Source organism: Rhipicephalus sanguineus, chromosome 11, assembly GCF_013339695.2.
Source record: "Rhipicephalus sanguineus isolate Rsan-2018 chromosome 11, BIME_Rsan_1.4, whole genome shotgun sequence".
Classification (NCBI taxonomy): Eukaryota; Metazoa; Arthropoda; class Arachnida; order Ixodida; family Ixodidae; genus Rhipicephalus; species Rhipicephalus sanguineus.
The window spans coordinates 69,039,051-69,066,791 of record NC_051186.1 but is presented as its reverse complement, the minus strand read 5'-3'; the positions used below and the strand labels follow the sequence as shown (position 1 = coordinate 69,066,791).

At 48.1% G+C, this 27,741-nt stretch overlaps 3 protein-coding genes across 3 annotated transcripts in view; 2 read left to right on the top strand and 1 right to left on the bottom strand.

Moving 5' to 3' along the window:
- LOC119374742 (proteoglycan 4) overlaps positions 1-21,120 on the bottom strand; it is a 213,212-nt gene extending 192,092 nt beyond the window's left edge. The window contains exon 1 of the mRNA XM_037644928.2: positions 20,791-21,120. The gene's annotated coding sequence lies outside the window, so the exon portion shown is untranslated. The remainder of the gene's footprint in view (positions 1-20,790) is intronic.
- On the top strand, positions 959-10,512 carry LOC119375107 (leukocyte elastase inhibitor A). The gene is made up of 6 exons (XM_037645302.1): positions 959-1,234; positions 2,234-2,422; positions 3,312-3,551; positions 5,055-5,270; positions 9,083-9,272; positions 10,238-10,512. The coding sequence occupies exons 1-6, from the start codon at positions 959-961 to the stop codon at positions 10,510-10,512; spliced, it is 1,386 nt and encodes a 461-aa protein (XP_037501230.1).
- Positions 21,121-22,358: 1,238 nt separating the features above from the next.
- Positions 22,359-26,846, top strand: LOC119374549 (N-alpha-acetyltransferase 20). Its single transcript, XM_037644695.2, has 6 exons — positions 22,359-22,497; positions 22,582-22,606; positions 24,084-24,174; positions 24,284-24,413; positions 25,440-25,576; positions 26,727-26,846. Exons 1-6 carry the CDS (start codon positions 22,445-22,447, stop codon positions 26,810-26,812), a joined length of 522 nt encoding a protein of 173 aa, XP_037500623.1. The 5' UTR covers positions 22,359-22,444; the 3' UTR covers positions 26,813-26,846.
- The last annotated feature ends 895 nt before the right edge of the window (positions 26,847-27,741 follow it).

The following is a 27,741-nucleotide window of genomic DNA, read 5'->3' as shown; positions in this document are numbered from 1 at the left end:
TGCTTGGTGAATGACGTGTGCTTGAGAGATCGTCCAATTAAAATTAAATTTTACGTTTCAATTAACCATGACATAATTGCGAGACACGCCGCATTGGATGACTAAGGATTGATCTAGATAACCCGGGATCCTTAATTTCTGCCGAAACGGCGGTATGCTTCACGTCGTAGTGGAGGGCTCCGGCGATTCGGACCATCTGGTGTTCTTTAACGTGCACGCACTCACGTGGCATGGTACACAGGCCTCTAGAATTCCGCCTCCATAGAAATGCGACCGCCACGCCCGGGATCGAAGCTGCGACTTTCGAATCGGCAGCCGAGCACCGTAACCGCTGCACTACAGAAGCGACCATCAGCGTACGAGTTTACGCGTATGTTACAAATATAACTATTATAATTATCGGCCATCTTCACACATTACGAGTCCTCTTGGTTAAAATGCGCCGCAAATTACTACATGATCTGAGTAGGTATAGGCGCTAATCATGGTGCCAATCATCTCAGGAGCATCATCATCGTCATTTTCTTGCTAATGGAAGGGCTACTAACGTTTTATCTTTTCTTTTCAATTCGTTTGATTATGTTTTAAGACGTGGGAGTTGCCCACTGAGCGCGCGTCTCGTAAGACCTCAATAAAGTTGTTTCCATGAATGAATGAATGAATGAATGAATGAATGAATCAATCAATCAATCAATCAATCAATCAATCAATCAATCCAACGGCCAATTCTGTGCCTATCACCCGGTGTGGGCACGAGCCCGATCAGAGCGCCATCACCACCACAATCTTGGGCCAATTTCCCGTAGTGGGTACAAGCTATCGATGAGGAGCAAGAACAGGAAGACACTGAACACGCGCGCACGTCGGCATCGCTGCGCGGTGCCTCGGGGACAAGGCGAGGAGGGCGCGCCGCCGCAACCGAGGAAGAAACCTCGACGTCGCGTCGCCACGAGCCAAGATGCCGGGGAATCCCCTGGACAACCTCCGGCTGGCGGTGAACTGCTGCAACAGCCTGGGACTGGACGTGTACTGCCGGTACACGAACGCCAAGCCGCTGGAGAACATGTTCTTCTCGCCGTTCGCCCTGGCCACCGGACTGTCCATGACGCTGGCCGGGGCGAGGAACGCCACCGCCGAGGAGATCATGCGACTCATGCACATCGACCGGGGCCTGTTCGAGACGCAGCGAGAGATGGTCGAACTCATCAAGCGGATGAGGGGCGAGAGCGGAGACGTGAGTACACATGAAACGCCCAAACAACTGCGAGCACTCGTGTTAAGTATGGTGCGGTGATTATCGGCGGCAAGTTCCTTAGCCAATATATATGTAGTCTTATATAGTGGGACATGCTGCGCAAAGAACAGACACAGAGAAAAAAAAAAGCTGTCTTTTTGTTTCCTGTGTTCGTTCTTTGCGCAACATATCCGATAATGAGACATGCACCAACTCGCCCAGCAAGAAGCTCTAAGATACACGTAGTCCGGTACGGATCCCCCGTTCGAGATGTCATTGACCCTAGCAGTGGACTTACAGCGCAAGTACACAAATACAAGGAAAAAGACGACACACTGCGCAGTGTGCCGTCTTCTAGTTTTGAGTACTCGCGCTGTAAGTCTACTGACATGAATTTCCAAACCCAAGCCTACAGCCTAGTCGACATCATTCACCCTATAGCCGGCGCCGCTTCAGCCTATCCGCCAGGCGGAGGTGGTCCACAGAATCGGGGACTCACAACAGGAGGAGGCATGTGTCTGCTACAAACAACGTCCGTAACACGTGCAGCACACTGTAATGGGATGTCGGGATAAGAAGTTCCTGGGTTTCAAAGTGAATGGGAGTATTAACTTGTCACAGGATGACATAACCAAGAGACGTTTAGAGTATGTACCGGTGGGGAAGAAAAGCAAGAAGACATTGATGAAACAAGAGTCGTTAAAGAAATATAGGTAACAGTATATCGTACAAACAGGGGTTATAAAGAAAGTACAGAATTGTTAACAAAGTGGCGAATGCTTGCAGCCCCGTTCCAAATGGGATGCCACTAAAGACGACCATCATCACGGTTCGTCCACTGGGACTAAACTCTTGGTTTTTCTGGTAACAAATGATGCGTCGGGTGCCCGCGCCCGCCGCGGTTGTCAGCGGTCATCAGCGGTCATCGGGGTTTTTTTAAGGCCAAAATAAACCTGACAGTATTAAAACCCATCATTTTGTTGTCTAAACTCCCGCCAGATGGAGCTCCGGCTGGCGACGGGCGCCTTCGTGCGCATGGGCCATCGGCCGACGGACGAGTACTGGGCGACGGTGCGACGCGTGTACGGCGGCACCGTACACGAGGTGGACTTCGTCGAGGACTCCGAGATGGTGCGCCGACAGATAAACAGCTGGGTGCGAGAGCACACCGACCACCAGGTCAAGGAGGTGAGGGGCCTATTCGTATCATCGTTAACCAACGCCTCAGGTCGTTGTAGGGCGGCGCCAAACTAATGGTCAATCATAAAACACACTCTACAAGTAGTATTCGTGATGTTGAACAGCGCAAAATGACCAGGAACGGTTGAAAATAAAAACAGGACCTTGTCCACTGCGCTGTTAAACATCATGAATCAGTACCAACCTGCCCAACTTTAATACAGGCAGTATTAAAGTGGAAACAGGACTTCTTTTGCTAATGTGTTCGCTCCCTGGAGATGGCGCATTCCCTAACCCGGCGTTTTGTAGAGTTCTTCTTGCGTTTCAACTAGAAACCGCTTATAGCAGCTGTTTCGCTTTAACCGGAACAATATTTTTTTCGATACATACATACAGCTGTCTTATCTAGGATTCTGCTGATCTTGCTGATTCGTGCCGAATCTTTTCGTCCACTGAATAACCAAACAGAATGTCCAGATTTTGTGACATCACCCAATGCTACCAAAAGTCGCGGTGCAGATTCCCACCTCTTATAGCTCCCAATTAGATCTCAGGCGGTTGACCGAGGGCGACTTCAAACCAGAACGTTCCCGGTGCACCTAAATCTCATTTACACCTAACCGTACCGAGATGTGTAAACTATATGTCAGAAAAAAGTCACAAAACACACCACCCTAGAAGAGATTCTGTGGGAATGCGCACACGTACAGGATGAAAATGCAGTCTCCTCAGAACAATCGACTATATATATTCATATAGTCGACAAAGCAGTAAAAGGCGATGGCTTTCGCCTTAGAGTCGTCATAGGCAAATGCATAGGGGACCGTGGACCGCGTTACCAGCTCACCAAGAGTGTAGTGTAGTCACTTGGTCACTGCATGTACCGGCTCGCGCCCAGATCCTCACGCCCGGTGCGGTGACGTCGGCGACGCGCTTGTGCATCGTGAACGGGATTCAGTTCCGGGCCGTGTGGACGGACCCGTTCTACGAGACCGAGCTGCGACGGCACGAGTTCCACGCGAGCAACGACGACGAGGAAGGCAGCGAGGTCGAGGTCGAGATGGTGGCGCGCATCGACGAGTACGGCTACATCGTCGACAGAGACCTGTGCTTCACCGCCGTCGAGGTCACACACAAGGCACGCCCGCGCTTTTAACTCTCATCTCACTGCACCTATTATAGAGAGGCTGTTTTGGACTGAGGTTTGATAGCGCTCGAAAACACGCACAAAGAAAGGCACACTGCAGGCATTGCAATATTGCATTGCACTGCAGGCATTGCAGGCATTGCAGTACAATGTGCCAGTGCAGGTGACGATGCTTGTACCACGTGCACATGTATGCCAATTTTTCAAGATTGCTCAATTGTTAGTACCAGCAGGGGTCGAAATAATCGAGGCTGATAGATAGGCTGGCGGATAACTGTTTCCGAGCCATGTATTGTCCTATATCCTGTAAGGAGTTAGCATATCTACGTAAAGATAGTTGAGTATTGCAAACTGCGCATAGTGATCACGATTGTAAAACGATGTTGCCTATATATGTGGTTCCTGTTTTGGAAATAAACATTTGGTAGCGCCCGTCTGTGTCACGCTTTTCTTCGTCCGCGTTTTTCGTGCGCTATAAAACCTCGGTACGACATACCAACACGCCCCAAAAAACTACGTTACCAAGCTTCTGTTCCGGACACTGTCGAAAACCGCCATCTTGTCACCTCCGATTGGCCTGGAGGGCCGCTACGGCCTGTTTTATTGGTCCAAAATTTGACAATATGGCGGTATTTTACAGTGTCCAGAATAGCGCTCCAGCTCGGGGACAGGTCGTTATAAACCACGCCACAAAAGATGAACGGGGACAGCTTACTAGTTTACAGAGTATATAGTAATCAGCGCGGAAATTCGCTACCTATAATGAGAGCGAAGTTGTCTGAATATAGGTTGCTTGTCAGCACCTCTGTCAGGTCACTCTGCCTTTCTCTTTCGTACTTGGAGAGTTTCTGTCCATACTTTTCAAGCCTGCAGTTTGCCTAAAGAGAATTGCTGTACTCGGAAAGTTCAAGCTATTCAATATTGTCTCTTCCGCGGTGCAAACGACACAGAAGGGGAAAGAAGTACATCGCAAGCACCGCCATTCATATTGACACAAGGTGGTTTCAAACTACGCGCCCAGGACGATTTGTACGCCCTCCCAATTGTTTGTGGCATACGTGCGAAAGAAGGTAAATGCGTGACGAAGAGCGCGTGCCTGCTTGACCCAGGCCAGAACAGCTGCGCGCGAACCACGTGGGACACAACCAGAGGAAAAAGAAGAAGAGGTGGAGCTTTTAGAGCTGGAAGAGGACTCTTCTCCAGAGCTGCTCGGGGACTTCCGTTTTAGTTATCTCCTGCTTCCTTCTCGGGCACAAGTTCGCCCAACTCACTATAGTTCATTAAAGTGTGCCTTTTAACTGTGCGTTACACAATATGGTCTTGAGAATGAAAAGTACGATCGAAAAGAAAGACAGGAGGACATGCATAATCAAAGCGTGACGAAACCACATCGGAGGTTTTGCGTCACTTTTAATATAGCCTTCGAAAATGAACAATAAATCCAGCGTATTTATTAGCGATCGAAACAACGACAGATGACGTGGCACGCTGCAGGGCGACAAGACGTCGCTGGTGATCGTGATGCCGCACCAGCGTCACGACTTCCACACGCTCGAGGAGCGCCAGAACCTGAACAAGCTGCTGGAGCTGCCGCAGCGCATGGCGCGCACGCCGGACGTCGAGCTCTGTCTGCCCAGGCTCAAGCTGGACATGGGCATGCGCCTGGAGTCCATACTCTACTACATGGGCCTATCCGACCTCTTCAGCGACGTATGTATGCACATTCTGTACAACGCGTGCTGATGCAGGTGTTTACAACGATTCTGGTTTCGGAGGGTGGGGCGTCAACCATTTGTGAACGTGGGGGTGGCGTGTGATATATTTACAGAGAGCTATTTCATATGCAAATTGAGCAAGAAAATTGGGATGAGGGGTAGTCGGTAGGGACGGCTCCAGAATTCAAGAAATTACAAGACGCAAACCGCCACGAAAATGCACGCGAAAGAAAAGAGCGTCACTCGCAACCAACTTTATTCTTCTCCTTTCTTGAAGAATGTACCAACTAGCCCAACAACAACTTTTACTGGAGGCTCCAGAATTATTTTACAAAGGGACGGGCGGGTTTACTTGCTCTTGTCAGGGAGCAAGCGAAACGTGAAACATGCCTTCCATAAATGGAAAACCTTGAGCACGCCTCCGCGCTTGACTGACATCCACCCTCCTTACATTGTTACGTGACTTTCCAAGTCACTCGTTACAACCCGTGAATTGCAATAAGTGCCGCAAGGTGGTTAACGAAGAAGCTTCGTCGAATGCAAGATTACTCTAAAGATTTCCCGCGCAAATAATGTCCGCCTCTAAGAATATAACCATAGATCAGGAAGTAGAACATTGCTACATGCCACGAGGGATGAATGATTAAAAAAGTTTGGAGAAACTGATACGAAGCGACAAACACCGCCGTAACTTGTCATTTGGTTGTTTATTTGTCGTGCCACTCAGGCAAGATTCCTGTATTTGCATACTTTATCAGTGCAACGATCATACTGCACTTTTGCTACGTAATGGCTCGGTCCTGCTGGAGACCGACGACACAACAGAAAATACCATACGTAAACGACCGAAGTTGAGCACCCATACTAATAATTGTCGGGATTTAATGTCCCAAAACCACGATATGATTATGAGGGACGCCGTAGTGGAAGGCTCCGGAAATTTCGTCCACCTGGGGTTCTTTAACGTGCACCTAAATCTAAGCACACGGGCCTCAAGCAATCTCGCCTCCATCGAAAATGCGGCCGCCACGGCCGGGTTTCGACCCCGCGACCTTCGGGTCAACAGTCGAGTGCCATAACCACTAGACTATACCGTGGCGGCTTGAGCACGCATATTAAAGGAACCCCAAACCGCATTTGACGACTGTTTACCAACCCTTTCGTAAGGTCCTTCGGATCACTAACACACTGCGTTTACTGAAGCCTGTAATTTGCTATACGGTTTCAAATGCGTGCATCGCTACAGATGGCAGTAGCGCCGCCAGAGCAAGCGTTGAAGCAGCCCACGCATATCTTACTATCCACTGCGGTGGTTTAGTAATTATGGTGCTCTGGTGCTTACCCGAAGGTCGCGGGATCGAATAGGTGCATAGCGAAAAAAAAAAAAAAAACCTGACTCTCGCAAAGTATTATGGGCTACGGCGCCCCTACGCATCGACTTCCGGTTCGAGACGCCGTGCAGCTGTATACGGGTACTGCTGGCTGCGCTGCCGCTTTCTCCGTGTTCCACCGAACAATCACGGTCGTTTTTTTTTTTCTCACAAATTACTGTATAACACCTTAGAGTGCTGGGCAGCTTAGTTGAATTACAAATGCAATCACTACTGGACAGTTATATGAGGTGCGAACGGTCATTTCTTAATTCAAGTGGCTGCAGGCACCATCGGAGACACGCATGTTATTTCGCTTCGCTGCGGAGAGTGTTATCGCGCATGTTTTCTCACATATCATTTGTTGCACGTCATAGCGTCTTGAAATATTCGCCCACTACGAGACATGTACATATATTTTCATGTCACGAACTCGTAAAACTGAACCCGCCGTGGTGGTCTATAGTGGTTATGGCGCTCGACTGCTGACCCGAAGGTCGCGGGATCGAATCCCGGCCGCGGCGACCGCATTCCGATGGAGGCAACAATGCTAGAGGCCCGAGTGCTTCGATTTAGATACACGAAGAACCCTAGTCAAAATTTCCGGAGCCCTCCACTACGGCGTCCCTCATAATCACATTGCGGTTTTGGGACGTGAAACCCCAACAATTATTATTACGCATACTTATGTAAATATCGTACTATATTAACCATCAATGCGGCTGTAGCAGTGCTGGCTACTTGCTGGTAGAAAGAACTAACGTTCAGTTGCGCTTTTGAAAAATAAAAGCGGCCAGCATACGAACCACAACGCACACATGCTGCGCTGATCTGCGCGCACGCGCGCATGCTACAGCACTCGCCACTGCGCACGCATACTTGTTTACCGTTCCCCCTAACACAAATATTGACGAAGTGTTCGTGACTTTCGTGATCTTTCGGCATCCACGAGGAGAGTAGTGCGGGAGCAGAAGCTCGCCAGCGGGAAGGGGCCATTCGGCGGGTTACATTGTATAGTTTCGGAATTGCCCTCTTTTAGCCTTTTCTTGATCTTATTTTTATTTTGCTATCCGACACAGCCCACGGAACTGCGACCCCAATTGTTGCATAAAGTAAGAATCTAGAACAGGTACGTAGCGCATGACGAAAGAAAAAAAAAGGGCTCGACTCGTGAACGACGGGTCACGCAGTATAGTACCGCTCTCTCCAGCCATGCACCGCCATCAGGGTAAACGACGCGGGGCACGCGACATTCGCATCTCGCGTGGTCGGAGAACGGGAACCGGTGGCGTAAGCGTGCACGCAACTGCCGTTGTCAGGTGAGGCAGCTGGCATGTTGGAGCTCTAGGCAACAACAACAACAACAACAACAACAACAATAATAATAATAATAATAATAATAATAATAATAATAATAATAATAATAATAATAATAATAATAATAATAATAATAATAATAATAATAATAATAATTAACTACCAAATTCAGGCCATGACATGAGGTGTACGCCGCAGTGGGAAACGCCGGATTGATTTCGACAACCTGGGGCTCTTTAACGCGCACCTGAATATATATGGGCACACGGGTGTTATTTCATCATTCTCCCATCGAAATGACGCCATGATGCGGCCTGGAATCGAGCCCACGCCCTCGAGCTCAGCAGCGCGACACCTTACGTGCTGAGCTCTCCACGGCGATGTGTCCTGTGTGCTCATCGTCCAGTTTTCTGCGCTGTTATGTCAATGTTCATGAACAATTTATCCCACCTATACGAAGCCCCGTGTATTGCACGAAGGTTTTGCATAACTGTGTGATTAGGAGAGCCGGCGCCTGCGACTTTAGACATCAAATGGACAGTTGCTTTGTTTTTCTTCTCTTGCTTTTACGGGAAGCTTTTACAACTCGCAGATTTCGGCGTCGCATAAGCAAAAAATCCGGCGCCAGCGAGCGTGTACAGAAATGCGTCCCTCGAAAGTGCGCTGGTCACCTGCATATTAGTAGGCGCCGCTTTCCAATAAATGATGCTCTCTCGATCGTGGGCTTGTCAGAGATCAGCCGTTTCCGATATGGCAATCCGATCTTTTATCGGAGTGACTTGATATTCCACGTTGCCATGGGTGTCATTGTTGCTTGGATATGAACGCATGACCGTCGTTGTTGCCTGTAGCAACTGAAGTGTTACGCTGCTAAGCACGTCGATGAACGTCCGATTTCCCGAGATGGAGAAATGGAAAGTTAGGAGGGAGCATTGCGCAGTGCAATATTAAGAGAGAAAGATAGAAAGTAGGTCAGGTATGCACACACCAAGCTTCGCTTACTCCCGATTTTGCCGATAGGGAAAAGGCCCCCGCATTTTATTTTATTATACTTTTTTACAGTGTCGCGCAATTTTCTGCCATTGTGCTGACGATTTGACGATATGTGCGTGATTGGCAGCGTGCCAACCTGTCGGGCATGTTCGGCGAAGGAGTGAACATGTACGCCACGGAGTGGATCCACCACGCGGTGGCCGACATGGTCAACGACCCGACGAAGCCGCGACGCTACTCCTTCTGCTCCACGGGCGACTCCTCGCCTCCCGACGTCCCCAGCCGCTCAAACGACGAAGAGTTCAGCCCGGCGCCAGGTGCGCATGCGTAACTTATAAGTTCGCTGGGTTTGGACGTTCAAGTTCAAAACACTTACTATACTTTCAGGCTGCAAATTCGCTCGCAGCGAAAAAAGGGCCGATCACTCTCGCCGCAACGGTCAGCGGCGAACGAACAATATGTGTGAAAATTCGCCGCTCTATTCGCAGCGGCAGAGCAGTTTGTTGGTCGGGACCCGTCGAAATTGCGTAGAGCCGGCAGAGCCGTCAAAATTATGCCGACGTGGGCGTTGTGGTTATGGCCGCAGTTGCGCGCATTAAGCCCTAACCACACGTACGCGTTACAACGCGTCAGCTCGTGGCGTGCAGACTCGGCGCCGCGCCCTCTCCATATGGAGAGAGAGGGCGCGCATCTTCGTGTAGCCGCGTGCCCTCTCCCTCCATAGGGAGAAGGCGCAGCACCGAGTCTACACGCCACGCGCGGACGCGTTGTAACGCGTACGTGTGGTTAGGGGCTTTAAAGTGAAATTAGATTGGAAGGCATCGGTGTCGGCAGGATTGTGCCTTGGGGGGTGCAATCCCGCGTGTTGCATCGCGGTTGTGGGAGGGGGGAAGCGCTGGTGTAGCTTGGGTGGGGGTCAAGTGCTGGTGCGGCTTGAGGGGGCAAGATACCCCTTTTGCACCCCCCTGCATTACGTTTGAGAAATTATGCAGGTCAGCCACAAAGAACGACAGCAAGCAACCTTGCGCGCCGCGCCAGTCGCAGAGTGCAAATTGGGGGGGGGGGGGGGCCTTTACAGCGAGACTTTGCCGTCGACCACCTAATGAAGAACGCGTGTACTTATAGATTTAAGTACACGTTAAAGAACCCCAGGTGGTAGAAATTGATCCGGATTGTACGCGTTCTATGATCATATACCGTGGCTTAATGACAACTAAACCTGCAGGTAATGCCTTTTTTGTTTTGTTTTTAAGTTTAAGACGATGTCGCTTCTCAACCGCAGCTTCGGCGATGGCCCGCCGCCGCGCCAGCAACGACGAGTCGGCCGAGATGTTGCATCGCCGGGGCAGCGGCAGCGCCACTCCACCCAGCTCTGCCGCGCAGCCCAAGACCAGCTGCCTCAAGAAGGAGGGCAAGAAGAGCAAAGTGCGCGCGCGCAAATCCAGCATCGTGCGCACCACCATCCCGTTCGTGGTCAACCGGCCGTTCATCTTCTACGTGCTGCACCGAGAACTGTCGCTCCTCCTGTTCATGGGCGTCGTCAAGAGGATCTCCTGAGTCCATAGTAGACACGCCATAATATATGAAACATAGTTGTTTCTTTTACAGCAAGAAACAGTGACGGGGCGTTAATGCCGATACTAAAGACCAAGCATGTTTCATAATACCCGTAACCAGCTACAGACTATCTTCAAGTTGGCGCTTCGTTCGTCTATGTAGACCGTGTCGCACCTCCGAGTTCGTCATATCCACCGCCTGCGCCCGTTACGATTTAAATTTTTTTTCGTTTTGGTTAGACACTCCTCGAAGGACACATCAGCACGAACTAGCGCCCTTTTAACGGGAGTTCGATTTATCATCCATAAGTGTACTTACGTGTTAACTTCGCGACCCTGTTCGCGGTCCGCATGGCTTTGGCCTATATAGACGTCCGTTTTCTTCTATACTTAGCGAAATTTTCTTTTGTCCGAGTAAAATTGTGTCCTGTTCACTGTAAACTGTATCTTCAACGTTTGACAGCCTCATTTTCGTGACTATCATCATCCTTATCATCGTGAGCTGACAGTGACAACGAAAGAGGAAAGGGGGGGGGGGGGAGGATAAGCGAAATAAGGGAAGGGGTAGGGCTGCAGGACTGAGACCGGTTGGCTACCGTAGCACTGGAAGTGGGCGGAAAGGTTAAATACAAGAAAAAGCCCAATGATAAAGTGATACTGAACAAAAACTTTTGCCGCCAGGATTTCAAGTATAATTGAAAGCTTGGGTGCTGACATTGGTTAGCAAGACCTTGTTTTCAGGGAGAAACTAGAGGAAAATAATGAATGTAAGATGTTTTTCACAAACTGCCGCGTCTAGCGGCCGCGCCGTGAACTAGAGGTGACGTTTAACGTCCCCGGAAAACTGGCGTGCCAACCATGGTAGCACAGTCACCCAGTGGCGCGATTACGTCACGGCCCTACATTGACCAATCGCGTGCGGCTGGATAGAACGCACCGCCTCCGTTCGTTTTAAGAACACGCACAAAATCGCGCCACAGGTCTCTAAAACCCACGCCTCTGTTAGTATACAGTCACAGAACCATTACGAACCATTACGTCACTGCCGTCGATGCGCAGCTCCGCGCACGCATGGAATGCAGCCGCGAGCTCACAATCCTCCGAAGATATATAGCCAACTATTTAAAAAATATGTGAAATGAACTCTGTTTATCGGAACAATCGGGTCTTCCGTGCGTAATTTCAATGTTTTCGTAATTTTTTTCCCTATTTCTGTTCAGTATCCCTTTCATGTCGCTGACCCTAAGCCAGATTTCGAGACAGTCGACGTGCATGGGTTGTAGCGGTTACGGTGCTCGGCTGCTGACCCGAAGGTCGCGGGTTCTGTCACGGTCGCGGCGATCGCATTTCGACGGAGGCGAAAGGCTAGAAGACCGTGCACTGTGCGATATCAGTGCCCGTTATAGAGAACCCCAGGTGGTCAAAATTTCTGGAGCCCTCCACTACGGCGAGCCTCATAATCGTATCGTGGTTTTTAAAACTCTGAAGATATTATTACATGCATGGGTTTTCCGCAGTTTGCTGCATGAGGGTAAGTGCGAGGAGGGAGTGTTTCTGTGCATGATTGGCTGGCCACCAGACGACCCCCCCCCCCCTTCTTTTGACCTTCAGCCCTGCGGGAAGTTGAGTGCTGGCTTCACCTATGTTGGCGCAAAAAAGCTGCGCGCGGGTTCCACACGCCTCGTTCCGGCGTCGCACTACCAGAGTTGAAAGTTTCGTCAGCCTACGATGCTCAGTGTTGCGAAAGGCACGGGCACAATCGCGCGAAGGCTTGAATTCGAGACGACGTGAGAAGACGAGGGCGCGAAAAGTGGCGCGCTCTCAGTTTAACAAACGACGACAGCAAACTGAGAAGAACGCAGGCGTAGCACAAAGAAATGATACGAAAGATGTAAAGAGAAAGAAATAAACAAGCGAACAGAGACACAGAACAAAATAATAAGCACAACAAAAGAACTTCAAAAATATATACATGGAACAAAACAGAGTGAAACAATTGCAACGAACGAACTAGAACAAAAGCGTAGAACGAAAGAAAGAGCTACATACAACAAAATAATTAAGGGAGAAAGCCGCGCACCCGACCTGACGCGCGCGCGGTTGGCGCGGTTTGCGCAACGCGCCACCCGCCGTCGCAACGAAGACGCCGCCGACGACAATCCTGGCGTCGCGAGCCAGTCTAGCGTAGCCGAGCGCGGCGCGCAGCGCGCCGCTTGCGCAACGGGGTAGTGGCTTCGCGCGGCGCACGCGACCTTTTACATAAGGCCGGATCGTCGTCGTCGCGAGAGCTCATCATCAACCCTCTCGCCTTCTTGTTCTTCTTCTCTCTCTCTCCGTCCAGAGAACGAACTCAGTTACGCCGCACTTCGCGAAGCGCTTGCGAAACAACACCCTCCTCGTTTCATGAGGAGCTAGGGACTAGCCTTTCGGCGAGTGCGCTCATGGTGCGCCGCGAACGCGTCCCTCCATGGGAGTGCCACACCAGGCGGGATGCGGAGAAGGGCACGGCGAGAGCGAAACGAGCCGCTATATCATTATGATGGTGTGGACACCCAGGCACAAGCTGTGTTTCATGAATGTCGCTGAAATGGCACGTATACTGCGTGCGTGCCATTCCGGTCTCTGGTCACAACGTCGCCGCATTCATCGGCGTAAGAATGCACATTCCGAAATAAATAAATAAATAAATAAATAAATAAATAAATAAATATACTTTGACACACACATTTCAGAGTTGTGTCGAAGCAGAAACGCCCCATGCTAGGGAGCGGTCAGGTAACGCGTAAAACGCATCGGGAAGGAAAATAAAAATGGCAGTGGATGCGCCAGGATTTTTTTACGGGGTGGGGGAGGGGGTGGCGCCCACGACAACAAAGTTCTTCCGGGAGGGGGGGATGGCAGAGAGCTCGGGAATTACGTATATGCACATGCGTTGTGTTTTGCCTGTGTTTGCTAGTGGGCGAAAAGTGGGAGGGGTCTACCCCCCCACCGTGCACATGTCCCCACCTGGCACCGCCCCTGAACAAGGGTGAGGAGATGCATGGTGCGCATACAGTAGACGTTCTCAACTCATGACCGGCAACTCACCACTGCCACTAGAGCGGAAAAAGTTTACGACCATTGGATTTTCAGAGAAACAGGGACGCAAGGAAAACACCACCACCCAGCGTGCGATGGAACGAATAAATGATAGCTGTAAGGGATAGAAACACAGAAAAGGGGATCAGAGAACAAACAGGGCTAGCCGACATCGCAGTAGACCTTATGAGAAAAGAGTGGATTCGGACAGGTGACGTCATGAGGGCAGATAACAGATGGTCAGTTAGGACGTCGGAATGGGTGCCAAGAGATGGGATGCGCGACCGGGGACGGCAGAGGGTAAGGTGGAGCGACGAAATACAGGAATTTGCAGGCATCAAAATGAAATCAGCTTGCGAAGAGGCACGGTGAACAGGAGATCACTGGTAGAGGTATTCATCCCCCCCCCCCCTCCCCATTCCTCGCCCTGTCTCTTCCCCGCCCTTCGTCTTCATCTTCCTTTCGAGAGCGAATAACGTTCCGTGCTGTTGCTGCTCTATTAAAATTTAGCGCTCAGCATGCGACCTCCAACGCACGGCACGCGTCAAGGATCGCAGAATCGGCCGTCACACTGAGACGCTTCTTCTCTCCCATGCTTGAACTGCAGCCAGGAATTTGTTGCAACTAATCATTATGCGTGTCCGTGCGAGACTTTGTGCGTGTATACGTATATGCACATGCAAAACTGAAAATTTCGGGGCAGGGGGGGACGAAATCGACAACCACCCCTGGCTACACCAATGCCTACCGAGTAGAGTTAACAAACAAACGAGCAAGCGAAATAGCGTCCGAGGTCGCCATAACGAGGGACGCGATTCAAACATTGGCGTAGCGGGGGGGGGGGGGGGGGTGGAAGGAGGTTCAATACTCTCTTCCCTCCCCCCGAAAGTTTTACAGTTTGTAGGTAAAAGAGGGGGTTTCAAGGTTTCTTCACAGCCCCGCCCCCCCTCCCCCTCCACTGGAATGTTTTACAGTTACACAGGTATATGCACGCACAGTGCAAGCACATACATGAACATACAAAAAGGAGGTTGCGCCGTAAAACAGCCACACCAGACGGGTTTCGCCTTCGAGTCGTCTTAGGCGGGTACATAAGGGGCCCTGTGATCTTTTGTTTATCTTTACACAATTAGTTATTGTAGTGCAAAGCAGAGACGGCGAAATTACTTCTAAGGGTAACCAATTGCTTTTCAAAAATTTTCTAAAATGCAATTAAACTGCGTTACATATTACAGTTGGCCGAAAGTAATGATATTACATTACTATTACTTTGGAAAGGTAATGAAACTCCTTTGAAATTACTTTCACAAGAGTTCGCCATTCATGTAGTCATGCGCATCTTATTTGCAGCATATACATAATGACATCTCGGAGATCTTTGTTCAGCTTCCCACTGTTGAAGTTTCGCACTCAGATTAACTTGTTTTTGTTACTTTTCTTTTCGTTTTCGGTCAATTTTTTACGCTTCAAGAGAAACGGGCATTCCACATTTCGGTCAAAAGTAATAGGGAAAGTAATGAGTAATTCTCCAGAAATCACTCGCTTGAAGTAATTCCTTACATGACTAAATTACCAGCCCGTAAAAGTAATTCGTTACATTACTCCTTACAGCAGCAAAGTAATTTAGTTACTGTAATTTCATTACTGCCAGGTATGCATGGTGTAAAGGGTAATCCTTAGCAGAATCTGTCGTAATCATGCCAGATGTAACGCGCGAATCTCGCACATGGAATACAAGTGTTGGCATGCGCATTTTGCACGCCGCTCCGAGTCGGTCACATCGAAATTTAAAATTATGCGGCTAATGGTACACAAGCACAATCGCACCACCGAGGCATTTAACAATATACTTCAAACAATATCTTATCAGTCTTCCAAGGTCTAAAAGTCGACGTCCTATACACAGAGGTCTTGACGTAAATCAAATTGCAAAAGACGCGTGCGATTTACCGTGTGTCAAACGGATGTACGTCGAAACAATGCATGTCGACGTCTATGAAAAAGGGTGTCGTGTTGAAAGCCCGTTCACGGTATACCCTGATGGAGGAACTTGCTGCGTGGCTGGTGGGATACCAGATTAGGGTGACCACCCGTCCCGCGACTCGCGGGATCATGTCCCGTATTGAGGGCCATTGTCCCGCAAGAGATGCGAAAATCTTCGAAACTGTATCGCATTTCGCACTTTATTATTATATTGTTAGGCAGCGTATTTAGTTCGGCTGCACCTGACCTCCCTGTTTAATGTGAAAGCTGCAAACACCCCCCCCCCCCCCCCAAGCTTTCGAAAAAAAGTCAGCTATATATCCACATGGATCACGGCGGAAATCAATGCTTCTAACGCTATCTATAAACCTTTTCACAGACGGCTCCCTGGGCGCCGCCATAATCCTCTCTGCAGACTGCGCTAAATAGCTATCGCTCCCAAAATGCACTGCCGAGGTTGTGACGTCAGCCTTTGTACTCCCGTGCGCAGCCCAGCATGGCGGCGTTTTTTCTTTCCTGTGAATAGGCTTATAACTTCAAGAAAATAAAACAAGCGACATCGAGCACTTCCCTGGATTTCAATAGGTATAACACGTGGAAATTATGCCACAGCTGTTTTGTGAGCGACTATGGCTTGAGTTGGCGGACTTTCACGTTGACATTAACAACTTTGTTTCTTATCGATGCACATTACAGTGATGTATAACTGTTTTTTGCATGCAGAGACATGTATACTTAATTGAACATCGACTTGCGTCAGTTACTCCTATTGCTCTGCTTCATGAGATGACAAAATACTGCAAGAGAAAATTTCCTGCTAGAAGCTAGAAGTAAACTATCGCAGTTTATTTCTCATCGCGCTGTATCACCACCCCCACCCCCGGTCAGGGTGTCCCGCATTTCGCTATGGTCGGTCCCTTTAACAGTGACTCCCTCATCTTCGATTAGGTTGCACTGTCTGCATCGCGAACAGTGCATGCCTGATCACCTGAACTCTTTGCGGAGACACCACTCCGCGCAATGCCGTCTAGAACACGTGCTGCTCACGTGATATATATAAACGTGCATGCTAAAGCAGAGCGCACGTTTCAATAAGCGAGAAAGGCATATCCGTGCCGCACATTCCGATGTCACGCAGATTAAAACAGCTGCATTAGCTCACACACAGCGCCGGCGCAGTCGGGCGTCCGACTTTGAAATCACAACATGCGATGCTCTCATTATTCAGAATTTCTTTTTGTAATTTTCTGACGTTATTAACTACGCGTTCCCTAGCTTGCTTGCTTTTTTCTGTTTTCAGGTCAGTGTACGTGTACAGAATTGTAATTTTATTTCCTTTGAGTCGGTTTCGCAACTAACATTTCGTTTCTACGGCGAAGCTACTGTCGGATACAACTTTAGAAGACCGCAGCATTTCCTCCTAAAAGGCGGATGCACAGAAGCCTCCACCAATGGGTGCGCGCTCCAGACTGACGTCACGAGCCGGACGGCCGGTGGCCCCGCTTTCCGAGAGCATTGCCGAGTGCATGAGCGGGACTATTTCTTCAGTCGCGGAGGCGATCAGCCTCCGCGATTCGGTCATTTGGGCGGGGCTTCTGCGGACTTCTTAAAGGGACCGACAACTGATTTTTCTCGACCCCGTTTTTTACGGTGCGACAGGAAGCTTACCCTTCGTAGCCTTTGTAGCTGCAGTGGTTTATCCTAAAAGCACGTAGTTATTTTATAAGCAGTATTTTTCGATCTGAAAGGCTCCAAACACGCTTGAAGGCTTGCTCCAGCAACGCTGAGAATTGATAGCGATGCCGCTAGTCCTTGTGAAACCTGTCGTTGTTCTGCTTTCGCAGGAGTTACTGTAGCTGTGCTTAACCACCTTTATTTTGAGCTTGCAAACCATTTTTGAAAATAGCAAGCTGTTACAATGAGATGATGTGGCTTTATACACCTTCTCGGTATTTGTACAGCGTTGTGTGAGCGTGCTCCCAAGGTTGCCTGCGCCTGTGACATGGGTGGTTTGTCCCGGCATGGGATCATTAGGCCAAGCGAAGGCAGCGCCACTTTGTTGCATACAACTAACGCAGACCTATATGTACATTTTTATGGAGTAATATCTTTTAATATAAAGAAATGAACAATATTTCAGTACTAACAGAAAAGTCATCGAACGCATACAGCAACCAATGGTCACGTGACCGCCTTCATCGGACCGTTTATGATATTGCCGCCAGAGGCGCCAAAGGTCATTTTTCGCGACTTTCAATGAAGAAATAAAAATATAAATCCACCTCTCACGAGATAAACAGGGTTGGTTTGAGTCAATGCGACGGACAATCTTTCCATCAGTGCAGTCATCTCATTTCATGTTCTGAGCAGTTGTCGGTCCCTTTAAAGGCCAACTGCAACGAAATTTCGCAAACCTCAAAAGCCGATTTATAGGCAGTCTAGCTGGAGATAATGCTACTTGCCAAATTTCACCTTCGAAATGCAAGTGGTTACCTACGAAAAAAACCCGCCAACAACAGTGGCTGCAGCAGAGGCGGCAACAGCGGTTGCCGCCTCGCCATTGGCCGCTGCGGCGGCGCTCCTATCGCGGCTGCTGCCCGTGCTGGATGACAGCCTTTGTTTCGCAGTGACGTCACGCAGTGCATAGACACGTTATCTCAGTTGCGTTCCGGCCGTGTGATGGTTAAGGTTCCAGTTGGATCCCAAGTGGGTCCAGTTACTTCCAGCACAGACTGGTCATGGTATCAGTTGTTTCCAGTTGGCTTGTAACTGGAACCGGTAGCTTCCATTGCTGGGACTAGTTAATATATATAACTGTTGGCGTTTTACGTCCCAAAACCACGATATGATTATGAGGGACGCCGTACAGTGGAGGGCTACGAAAATTTGACCACCTGGTGTTCTTTAACGTGCACCTAAATCTAAAAGTACACCGGCCTCCAGCATTTCGCTTCCATATAAATGCGGCCGCGGCGGCCGGGATGTGACCAGTTGGCCTGCAACTGGAACCAGCTGATCCCAGTTAACCAACAGTTGAAACCAGTCAGATTCCCAGTTACACATTTTTCACCTAGGAGGTATAAACCGCATATTGTGTCGACCTAGGAAAGACAACATGCCTACGAAGAACGGCGTCGCGAGCAGACGCTGCAATGGGCGCGAAGTGCGGCGGCAGGCCTGCTAACGCCGAGTCCACTACCGGTCGACGGTTCGGAATCATCGCGTATTCTCACACCGAAGAAAGAACAGCGTGCCCGTGAACACCGACGTCGACTTCGCCTGCGCCTTCACACCGGCAAACGTGAAATTGGTTTTGGAAATAGCAGTAGTCGAAACGGCGTTCGCGTCACTCGTCGTTCTCTATGTCGCCGCCACCGTGCAGCGTTGGCGCCGCTACGATCACGGGAAGCGTGCTGCAACTCATACGGGGTACTGTATAGAAACTTTTTTTCGGGAGATGGGGTATGGTTATACCGTTTCAAATTGTGATTACATCGCAAGGGAACTAAGACACGGGACAAATAGACCAACGAAGACAGCGCTCGTCTGCGTTGGTCTCTGTCCCGGTGTCCTCCCTCACACAATCACAATTTGAAATGGAATATACCAACCAGCCCGCACTCAGACCTTGCTTCAGTGGTTATACCTACCCCGCTCCCCACCGTTATGTACAGTACGGTCCACTGTTAAAGGGAACACTCGAATGAGCACCTTTCATTTTGATGGCCCCCTAACTCCAAGTGGATGTGGCAACGTTGTTCGTGCACGGTACTATTCCGTCAAAGGGAGTCGGAACTGTCAAACCACCAGTAGTCTTATGCAAATCTAAGTCACTGTGCAGTTGCAAGAGAGCGATATCTTGACATGCCCTGAACGCGAGTGTTCCCTTTAACAGTGGACCCGTCTGTACGTGCGTTTGCTTGTATGTGTGCTTATAGGTATATACACACACGCAAAATTGAAAAAGTATACTTTTTCTCGTGTCCTTGTTCTTGCGCTGCTCATTTGAAAGATGCACAACCAATTTCAACTTGCCCAAATGTCGATTCTTCCGCATCTACTGCGTGACGGGCGCACACCGCTACCCGTACAGAGTGAACAGCCCAACTCTCTCTCTCTCTCCTTCTCTCTCTCTCTTCCTCCCGTACGTCTCTCATTTTGATGACAACGTTTCCATTACAGTCATCACAAAAAAATCGCACGCGCGTTTGCCTCGGGAGAGGCTGTCGAAACACCGTTTCACAATCGATCATCACCGACCGGTAGAGAGCAACCGGCAATTCGGGAGGAGAAGAACAAAAAAAAAAAAAGATTTGACTCCCGTGGAATTGATGGAACGCGTACAGCGAACGCTGGTTGCAACACCGAACGATCGACTTCCTATTTCGATCCGTTATCTATATGCCGGAATGACGTCGATGCACGCTTCGGCGATTTCAAAATTAGCTCGATGTTATCCGCTGATATATGTGTGTCATGTACATGGTATTTGGATTAGCAGACGTGAGAGCAGCCGGGGTCTTTTTTTTTTAATCTTTCGGCGCGTAATAACATTCTACTGCCCTAAAACATACATTCATTATGCAATAAATGGCGATTTTTATGCCATAATTAAACAGCGTTACGGAAGTCATTTACACCTCAAACGAGAGAAATTACGCATATATTTACATATTAATTCAGACGAAAGGTAAAGAAACGTTTTTTAAACATTGCGCAACTACTGCTTTCTTCAACAGTCTGCGATCCCAAGCGATTTCCAACCAAACCAAACATTTTATGCTGCCTGTTACATGTGAGATTCTAATTTTTTTATTGGTTTTTCCAATGTATCAACATACTACGATTTCGAACCATGGAACCTCATTCTGTACCACTAATAAAAATCTATCGATTTATTTATTTATTTATTTATTGAAGACGTGTCAAGCTCTTTCGCGCCTATTTCTAACCACGAAACCTCCTTCTGTATGACTATTAGAGATTGATTGATTGATTGATTGATTGATTGATTGATTGATTGATTGATTGATTGATTGATTGATTGATTGAAGACGTGTGTCCCCTTTTGCAACGCCGACGCGCGCGAGTGTTTTTTCCGCGCGCTAGCAGGTCAGCGCGACCAACACGCAGCTGCAAAACGGGACTAGTGAGCAAAAACAAACAAACAAGATCTTGAGCAAGGAAGCGGGGTTGAGAAGCGCAGCTTTCGCCTTACCTTTTAACGCGCACCGTCAGGCATTCCAAAGCGTGGACGGATAGATTCCAAAGCGAAGACAGTCAAGCTGTTGGGGATAATCCAATCGTGAGCCGACGCGCACACACACAAACACGCACGCACGAACGTTGTTGCGGTGGAGGCCTTAATCCGTAAACTTCCGTATCCAAAAGTGGCACAGGAACACGGCAAACGGTGATAGCGTTTTGAACAAGTACAAAAAACGTCGATATCCTTTCTAGCAGAGTAGCAGCACGCACTCCGCACAGAACACCACACAGCTGGGTTAAAAGACCGCGCACTTCGCAGCGATTCGCTTCGCAGTCGAGCAAACTGTGACGGGATAATTCTTTCTCGCTCTAACGAGAAACAGAAACTCAGAAACCACCAAACGTTGTAAAACGTCAGTCGCGAAAGTCCCAGCAAACGCCGCGACATCCAAAAATTATCGCGCCACGAACGATTGACAGATTGTCGCGCCATCTGACAACTTAATTTATTACAATTATCTGCAATATTTTATTTTAAAAAATGTTTTATAAGGTTTGTTTGCAGCCCAAAGGTGACAAGCCAGTCGGTAACTTAGAAAATTTGATAATGCAATAAAAGAAGTTCTGGAATAAGTTGGTTGGCTGGAGTGTCTTTACTAAAATATTATTAAACCAAGGCGCAAATACGCGTAAAGCGCTCGGGGCGCCACCTTGCCTGTTACATACTGATGTAAGTTTTGGTGTTTGCGAACGAACTGTTATCTTTTGGCATTTACAAACACTGAACGCTACTGAATTTGAAGAGTAATTGAGAGCACTGTTGCATCCTTTGCTTTTTTCTTGATGGCGAAGCGATGCACTGATCACAGTGGATAAAACCAATCTTAGAGGCCGTGTTTTTCAGCACATCGAAAGCCGAAAGTGATTGCGGTATGCTTTGGGTTTCACATACGCAGGTTTTTCCTCAATCATACAATGTTTTCCATCGTATGATTGTTAAAGCTGACACCACGTTGCACAAGTTGAGATAAACATAATGTGCCAAACGTTGCCAAATATGTGCCAAACTCCCGATGTACTACGCAGTAATCTCAAAGGCCATGCTTTTACATACTGCAAGAACTCATGTATGGCGATCAGGACCTGTTCCCCGCTTTTTGCAGCCGTTTTTGACGCTCTTGGCACATAAAAGCATAGCCTTTGGGATTTGTAGCTAAAACTGAGATGTTGTCTAAAGAGCCAGCTTGAAAACCATTCGTCAGTAAAACAAAAATATTTTTCATCTTTTAGGACTAGCGCACTCAATATTTACACAATCAAAAAGTAAAATTTTCAGCAAGACCTTCAAGATTGTTTAAAAACGTCGAAAATCTCAAAGGCCATACGTTGTTGGCAATAATTCCTGTAGAGGTCGCTAGTTCATAGCCTATGAAAGTGTTAGTGCTTTAACTATGCCGAACCATGTGCCGAACAGACACAACGTGCTCTTGACAATAATAGACGCTTGAGAGCAGCACGGTTTCATTGCACATACACTGATTTCCGGTTCCTTTATTTTTTTCCCTGCGTTTCTGCGTTTCTCTACCCCGCTAGATTTGCGGCATGGAGCGGTGATCGTGCGTTGCGTCCGTGAGAATAAGAGCACGTGGAAAGCTTTTAAAAACATGACGACCATCCGACAATTTACGTGCGACGATCTCTTCTTGTTCAACAATGTGTAAGTTGCGGCACTCGACCGTTTCGTTGCTTGTTTTGATTCGCGAATGCTGCTGTACTGATGCGTTCCACCTTTTGATTCCAGCAACTTGGATCCTCTCACCGAAACCGTATCCTTTATGCTTTTTACACAACGCGATTTCCACGTAAAGGTTTACAGAGCATAAGCCGAACATTTGACGAACATCCCGCTCCAGCTTACTGGGTAAATTAGTTACTCGAACTGGTCACAAGGTACAGCCGGTACGCACGGAGATGCACACCACGCTTGCCAATTTTGAGTACTGATCGCCCGGCACAGCTTTTCTTGGGTTTGCGGTTTGGTTCGAAATAAATCTCCCAATCAGTTGAGCAACTACTGCCATTCAGCCGGTGTAGGCATTTCATGCAAATTTCAATTAGGGGAGTACATTGCAGATCGACTAGTCGGCGAGTTTTCGGAATAAGCGATAAATCATTCATGACGGCACTAATAAACACAATGTCAAACAGCAAAGAAGACGCTGCATCTCACCTGTGTCACACGTGACATTTTCATCTTCATTTAGGTTTCGCAAGACCTCAGTCGACACGAAATTTTCGGGCACAATCGAAGCACGGAGCGTAAATAGCAGCATCGTAAGCCCTCTAATCTTGCGTACACGTAACAGCTTTTGAAGCACGAGTCACTTCGATTCAGCGTCATACCGATGTCTCACGTATGCAGTTTCGGTTTTCATCGAACCCTCTCTGAGCATCGTGAAAGCGCGCTACCGCTCTCGCACGGACGCCTTCGAGAGTGCAGGTCTGCTAGATTGTCAAGCACGCTTGACCATTTATTTATTTTTGGTTTCTGCGTTGTATCTATTTTTCGATGCAGACTGTGAAACCTTTCGGATCTACGTGTCCGAGCCCAATCATAGCACTTGTCAGCGTGAGTGGCGAGTGTTCTTATATTAAGAATGTTGCTCACTCACGGTTTATGCTTTGGTTGCACTTTCGGAAAAACCACTTACACTGTGGTTTGTGTAGATAGACGTCAATGGTGACTGAAGGCTGTATGAATGATAGGGTGACCCATTGCTACAGCATCGTGCAATACCATTGTAGCGCATACAGACGAGCACACAGACGGCAGTGCTGACTTACAACAAGGTTTATTTGTCGCGACTGCGCAATGTATACTTGCGCAGTATATAACAAAAGAAAGCTGTTGTTATGTGAAGTATGTCGTACTAACTCGTCCAAGCAACCTCTGTAGCTACGCTACAAAGGCACATGGACATGGTGATAATATTTTCGTTTCCTGGCAACATGTTTTATATTTTCTAGTGCCCCTTTTTGCGTGCGCTACATTAACATCCCAAGACGCATAACGAGATTGCGGCCGAGTAGTGAAGGATCATAGAAGCGTACTTTGAAAAAGTGCATGGCTGTGCTTGGCCCATCTCGTGGTCAATCTGCGTCACCTCAAGCACACTAGAGAGAAAAGTGCTCGCGAGACAACAGTGCAACCCTTCCAGGGTGAGCACAACTCTTCAACGTGCATTGCTGCTTGCGAAAAGTTGATGCCGTTAGATGCTGCACTTTACCTTAGCTGCTTCGCAGTACGGGTTATCATTCTACCTCCAGTACCTGGCTCACTGGCCCGAATACTTCCAGGTCGCCGAGTCTCCAAACGGCGACATCATGGGCTACAGTAAGGTCCCTGTTCAAACATGTCCCCTTCTTAACGACTAGAGAGGTGACGTTGCTGCCTTGCTCGCTGTCTCGTCTTCACTGGACGTGTCCATCTTGTTTCCCTGCAGTCATGGGCAAGGCGGAGGGCGTCCAGGAGAACTGGCACGGCCACGTGACGGCTCTCACGGTCGCACCCGAGTACCGGAAGCTGGGAGTTGCGGCCATGCTAATGTCGGGCCTGGAGTACATCTCTGAGAAGTGAGACCCTTGACCACTGCTCCCAACAGCGTTAGCCCGTGAGAATGACGGGTTTACTAAGGAATGCTTACAGCGCATAATCATCAGACAAGCCTCGCGTAAAGCTCGCAATCTCTGCTCGCCTACACTACCACAGCATGCAACGTGTGTGAGATAACTGCAGTCTGAAATGTCACGATTTCGTGCTCCTCTTTGCATCCCGCATACAGTTAGTTTCCAGGCTGTGTGATGCAGCCCTCAACTACTGGGCTGCTACATAACCTTGTGTGCCAAAGTTGTGAGCGAATTGAAGGTTAGCGTTATAACAGCAAAGTTGTTCATGTCGGAGGTTGTCCCGTAAGGTGTTTCCAGAAAAACCTCAAGCGATGGCGCCAACATGCATCGCCTAGCATTGCGTAGGAGTAAAAGGAGAAGGACAAGAGAAGTGGAGAGGAGAAGAAATAGACCAAATAAAATTTCTTGGCGAGGCGGGATTCAAAGCCCACGGTCCCACGTAACTTTGGACCGACGGTCCAAAAGTTACGCGAGCGTTGTAACCGTTCGGCTATCTAGGCACACTAGCAAAACAAGCATTTATGGGAACCATATGATTGCATTGTTATGGGCGAGAGAACGAGATAATATGGAGAAAGAAAGAGAAACAGATACAGAGAGAAAGAAAGAGATGCAAAGAAAGGGAAAGAAAGCATAGCATAGCCATGTTTAGCATAGCAAGGGGGTGGGGAAGGGAAATGATGGGAGAGGGTAAAACATAGCATAGCCATCCATAGTATAGTGTAGCAAGGAGGTGAGAAAGGGAAGTGAGGAAGGAAAGGCCACCAGCTTCGCTGTTTGCACATTCTTCGCACCACTAGCGCATAGCTGCCTCAATTTTCGTTTCATCCGAGAGCATTAATTTCATAGTAAATGTGTGGAGCAATTCAGTGCGAGTTCTATTATACAGCTCTTAATGCCGTCGCACACAAGTGTTGAGTTCACTATTTCAGCAGAAGCCCACTGATGAAACGTGTCTACATTTTGTTGCAGGAAGCAGGCGTACTTTGTAGATTTATTCGTTCGAGTGTCCAACAAGGTTGCTGTCGACATGTACAAGCGACTGGGGTACAGCGTCTACAGGAGAGTCCTGGAGTACTACTTCGGTGACCCCGACGAAGACGCTTTTGGTAAGCATGGTCACAAGTCTGCCAACAGTACTTGAATTACAGAACGTTTCGTCTTGAGCACATCGTTTGCATGACGCAGACTTCAGAGTCAGTATGCGGTACAAACTCATTGATGCGTTCCCGTTTCGCACAATTTCACGGTGCCAACATTCACGATAGGATTAGCAAGCGAAACTGTGCAATGTTGTTGTGAATTTAGATCGTATGTTTGCTCAGATAGTACGTTTTTCCCACATTTTTTTTTTCTTTTAAAGAACGTATAAATGAGGTTCTACTGTACCTAAGAATGCCAAAAACTGCGAGAACCGACTTTCTGAAATTCGTTTTTTTTTCCTCAGAGCCATTGAAGAGTGCAGTTCGCCCTCCAACACTGCTCTATCACCTACATCAATTGACACGTTTATAATGAGCATTTAGTGATGCTCTCGCATGCAATAACTACAGAGGAGTGCCAAAATGTATCAGATTATTTTTGTGACTCAGCTGTTGTCTCTCATATGTGTCATTGATGCTTTCTTTGTTTGCATTTCCTGATTCTTGCATTCTCAGCCAACTAGGTATGGTATCATTGCTTGTTTACGTACTCCTGTGAAAGCCCTGTACGGGGCTGACAGTATGTATCCATTAATTTTCACGTGACGCTTGTTACACCTCACGAATATCGGTGGTGGTGCTGTACACGAAAAAACCGGCGCTGGCGAGCATATGGAAATGTGGCCCTCGAAGGTACGCTGGCCACATGAATGTTTGTATGCGCCATTTTCCTGTAATTTGATGATCTCTCAATCGTGGGCCTGTTGGCGACCAGCCGTTTCTGATATGGCAATCTGATCTTTTACCGAGGTCACTTGTCATATCACGTTGCCACATTTCATTGTTGCCTGGATATGAATGCATGACCGTTGTCGTTGCCTGCACCAGTTGAAGTGTTGCGCTGCTAACCACGTGGATGAAAGTCCGATACTTGGCATGGAGGAAGGAAACATTTGTGAGGGAGCATTGCGCAATGCAATAAAGCTGAAGAAAGAAAAGCAGCATGTCAGGAGAGTTTTTCGCACATGCTGCCACCACCGAAATGAGCAACTCATTAAAAAAAAACTGACATTGAAGTGGGCAGTAATGATTTGCTTTTGTGTGCTTCTTTTTGCAGACATGCGCAAGGCACTTTCGAGGGACATCCTCAAGAAGTCGGTGATCCCCTTAGCACACCCTGTACGTCCCGAAGATGTGGACTGAGTTAGTATTTGCGAAATAAAGTAAGACGACGGGATTGTCTGTTCAACGAGACCGCCACAGAAATGCAAATACGGGGTTGCAAAGAAAGTGTGAGGGCATCAAACCGCAGTTCAAGGGATATGCAAGAACAGATGTATATTGCAGTGTAAATCCTGTCGTATGCCTTTCAATGTGCCTCCTGCCATTTACATTTTGGCATATAAATTGGTGCTTATAATTGCTTTGTAAGTGGATCCCATCCTGCTGCTCGGACAGTACTTAAAACTGTTTTAACCTGCATCTTTTGCGTCTTATCTGTTTCCCCTTGTTGCCAAGATTCATGAAGTTTTGAGCAATTTCTTCTATCTCAGTGTTGCTCTCGAAGTTCACGTACTACATAAGTGATTAAAAAGAACAGCAGCAGTGAAAAGTACTGCTTCTCGAGTGGGCATAGGTAGTACTGGGAGTATTGTTACATAAATTTGGACACAGATGTTCAAAGAGCCACTTTTGTCTCCCTCACAAACATTCAAACAAAATTTTTAAAATCTTGCTCTAAAATTGACATTTCACACGAAACGAAGCAGTAAAATGAAGGGGAAAAGCATTTCCGAATTGGTAGCGACAATGCACGATTGGTTAAATTCATCTGCGTTCCTTGTTTGATAACGCCATTACCGATTTCTACAAAGATTTTGAAAAGCACTAACAGCAAATGTGGTTCAAGGCGAACTGCGATACCATTTTAAGACTACGTACGAAGCTCAGTTTTAGATCTGTGCAAGGTGCTACATTTGAAGCGCAAGCGGGTGGATTTTAAAAAGCTTACTTAAAAAAAAATTTTTTACGTTCTTGATTTCAACATTGGAATAAGAAATTTCGAGTGCTCACTGAATGTGATGCAGAGCCCAGTGCTTACAAGCTAGTCTCTTCGGCATGGCCTCCAAGAT